Source organism: Fukomys damarensis, unplaced genomic scaffold (assembly GCF_012274545.1).
Source record: "Fukomys damarensis isolate Sample0158 unplaced genomic scaffold, DMR_v1.0_HiC HiC_scaffold_23, whole genome shotgun sequence".
NCBI lineage: Eukaryota > Metazoa > Chordata > Mammalia > Rodentia > Bathyergidae > Fukomys > Fukomys damarensis.
The window spans coordinates 3,905,080-3,908,125 of record NW_022900935.1 but is presented as its reverse complement, the minus strand read 5'-3'; the positions used below and the strand labels follow the sequence as shown (position 1 = coordinate 3,908,125).

The following is a 3,046-nucleotide window of genomic DNA, read 5'->3' as shown; positions in this document are numbered from 1 at the left end:
GAAGGGAGGAAGAAGATCACCAAGATAGAATGATGCATAGTTGGGGGAGGGCAGATGAAGGAGGGTGAGGAGGAAGAGGAAGAAGAGGAGTAATTGATGGGAGGGTGGGGATGGAGAAGGAAGAACACAGAAGACAGGAGAACTGTAAGGGAGGGGAGGCAGGAGGCAGAGCTGCTGGGATTTCTCCAAAACTGTGTTCGTGATCACTGCCTACCTATGGCAAGGGATGCCAACTTTCATTTCCGGAAGAGATACGAGGTTTTCTTTCCAAATAAATTCTCAGAAGTAAAAAGATCAGTGGGAAGATTTCTTAAAACCTTGCTAACTACATAAGAGTAAAGCAGCCTGAGGTAGGGGTGGGAGTAGAAGAGACTGAAAGAAAGTTATCCCCAGGGGCCTGAATGCCCAAAGATGCCAAAAACCTTGCACAAGCCAGGCCCTGGGTTTTATCCCAGAGCTGGAAGTGTCTTTAAACCTCTCTGAAAAATCCCAGGAAGACTCCTAGCTATACTTTCCACAAGACAGAAACTCCTGTTCTGTGGAACTGTTTCATTTGCATCAGAACACAAGCACCACAGTAGCTCATTCACATCACAAAGTGGTTTTGGTTGTTGGTTTCTTGTTTTCGTTTTTTTTTGTACCAGGGATTGAACTCAGACCCTTGCGCTTGTGAGGCAGGTGGCAGAACCACTGAGCCAAATCCCGGCCCCCGAAGTGCTCTTTTAAATCAGAAAATTCACACAGGAGAGAAACCTGTGTGGTCATCTCTTATTCTGAAGTCGGCTTAGGGAAAAATCAAGGAAATCATGAGAAACTACAACTGGGAATGCCTTGTGAGGCAGGGATATCTCACTGAACATTCAGAATAGAGTAAATCTTCATTGCTATAAAAGGAAAAAATAAGACAGGCATGGTGGTGCATGCCTGTGATCCCAGCACTCAGGGGGCTGAGGCAGGAGGATCGCCATGAGTTCAAGGGTGGTGTGGACTACATATCGAGTTCAAGGCCAGCCTGGACTATATAGTGAGGTCCTGCCTTAAAACAACAAAAAATAAATAAAACAAAGAACCCAGGAAAACATATGCATGGCCCAGAGCAGCCATCCTGCCCTGAAAAATCAAATCAAGGTCACAGCCACCTGCAGGCACCCAAGAATGTTCTTGTGAGCACAAACAAGGAGATGGATCCGGGTTGCAGCCAGGACCCCCGTCCTCCCCAGCCTCCTAGGCGAGGGCCAGGTGCAGCTGTCAGTGCCACAGCCAAACCCCCAAACACCTCATGACTCCCAAAACACCTTCCATGCTCCAAGAGCCTCCTCCATGGTAATTCCAGTGAACCTTCCCCTGAACACTCAGTGAACACTCAGTGACCTGGGACCCGGAGCCCAGACCACTCCTCCAAGTGGGCCACCGGGCTGCAGCACAGTATGGCTTGGATGGCAAGAGTGGCCACTCCACTTACAGACCGTGCAGGGCCTTGGGCTAGGAGCACCTTTCCTGTTCCCAAGTAATTACTGAGCACCTACTGCGTGCCTGGGGTTCAAAATGGCCCTGGACACATGCAGCCCCCATGAAGCTTATATTAAGTCTGGGAGCCAGCGTGACTAAATTGACCAAGAAACTTGGGGTCGTGGGGGAAAACGACAGGGTGAGGGAGGGCAACGGAGCAGCAGACAGGTGAGGGCCGGCCCGGCACTCAGGTAGGCTGACAAGGAGTCAGGCGAGAGCCTTCCAGTCAGAGGGCTCAGCCAATGCAAAGACCTCTACACAGGGGTCATCCTGGTGGCTGCTAGAACTGTCTCAAGGAGCCTGAGGAGGGTACTGAGTAAGAGGAGGGAAGGGAAGTAAGCAGGAGAGGCTGGCAGGGAGGCATCCTCAGGCCACAACGGGAGATGGATTTCCTCCTTATTTTGAGAGCAGTGGGGGTTTGTTGCAAGAGAGCAACACGATCTGGCTCCTGTACAGAAAGTAGACAGGAGTGGTCCGGAACGGAAGCCAAGGAGCCTGCAGAAGTCTACCAAAGGCTCCCAGTTGACAGGTGACTATGGCTCGGATGAGGGAGGTGGCTGTGGCAATGGCACCTATTTAGGAGGCAGAAACAAAAGGCCTCTGTGTCGCGTGGCAGGAGCACGAGGGAGAGAACCTCTTCTCAAGTTCCTGCGTGTGTCGCTGAGATGGTCTCACCGCCCGGAAGGGGAAGACCAGGGAGCAGCAGATGGGAGGCCTCCCTATGTTCCCCGCCACCTTGTTCACCTCCTGACTTGCGGAACTGTCCTGTGAACAGCCAGGCGCTGAGTCAGGCACTCAGAATGCTGGGAGCTAGGACGACCCCCAGAGGACCTCCGCGAGAGTTTACTAAGCGGTGGGCGCCCACGACTGCTCACTGCCTGACTCCCACAAGCCGGGTGCCCCGGGAGCCCCGGGAGCCCCAGGAGCCCCAGTTACCTGCAGAGTCTCCAAGGCCTGGCCAGCCGTGCCGGTGGTAAGAGAGGCCACCTGCACGGCCTGCTTGCGGGCAGCCAGCAGGATTCTGCAGTAGGTGAAGCAGATGGCACCCGACGGCAAGAAGAAGGTGAGGCCGGACGCCACGAGGACGAAGGGCAGGCTGGCCAGCAGGCGGCACTGGCCCGGGGCGGGCGCCCGAGAGTGGCCCAGCTCATGCCAGCCCAGCAGCAAGGGCAGGAAGGAGGCGAGGGCGGCCAGACTCCAGGCGCCCAGGATGAGCGCCAGGGCGCGCGAGGGCGTCATGCGCAGCTTGTAGCGCAGCGGCGACAGGATGAGCAGGTAGCGGTCCAGGCTGATGAGGCAGAGGTTGAGGATGGACGCGCTGCAGCACATCACGTCGAAGGCGGCCCAGAGCAGGCAGAGGCCGCGCGCCAGCACCCAGCGCCCGTACAGCACGTTGAGCATGGCGGGGGGCATCACCACCAGCCCCACCATCAGGTCCGAGGTGAAGAGCGACACCAGGAAGAAGTTAGATGTGTTGCGCAGCGCCGGCTGCGTGCAGATGAGCGCGATGAGGAGCAGGTTGGCGGCCGCCGTGAGC

General features: G+C 55.8%; 1 protein-coding gene across 1 annotated transcript in view; it reads right to left on the bottom strand.

Annotated features, from left to right (window-relative positions):
- Window positions 1–3,045, bottom strand: part of Htr6 (5-hydroxytryptamine receptor 6) — a gene marked incomplete at its 5' end in the record, with an annotated part of 10,243 nt that extends 7,198 nt beyond the window's left edge. The window contains one exon of the mRNA XM_033767979.1: window positions 2,446–3,045. Within this exon, the coding sequence (XP_033623870.1) occupies window positions 2,446–3,045 (600 nt within the window). The remainder of the gene's footprint in view (window positions 1–2,445) is intronic.
- Between the last annotated feature and the right edge of the window lies 1 nt (window position 3,046).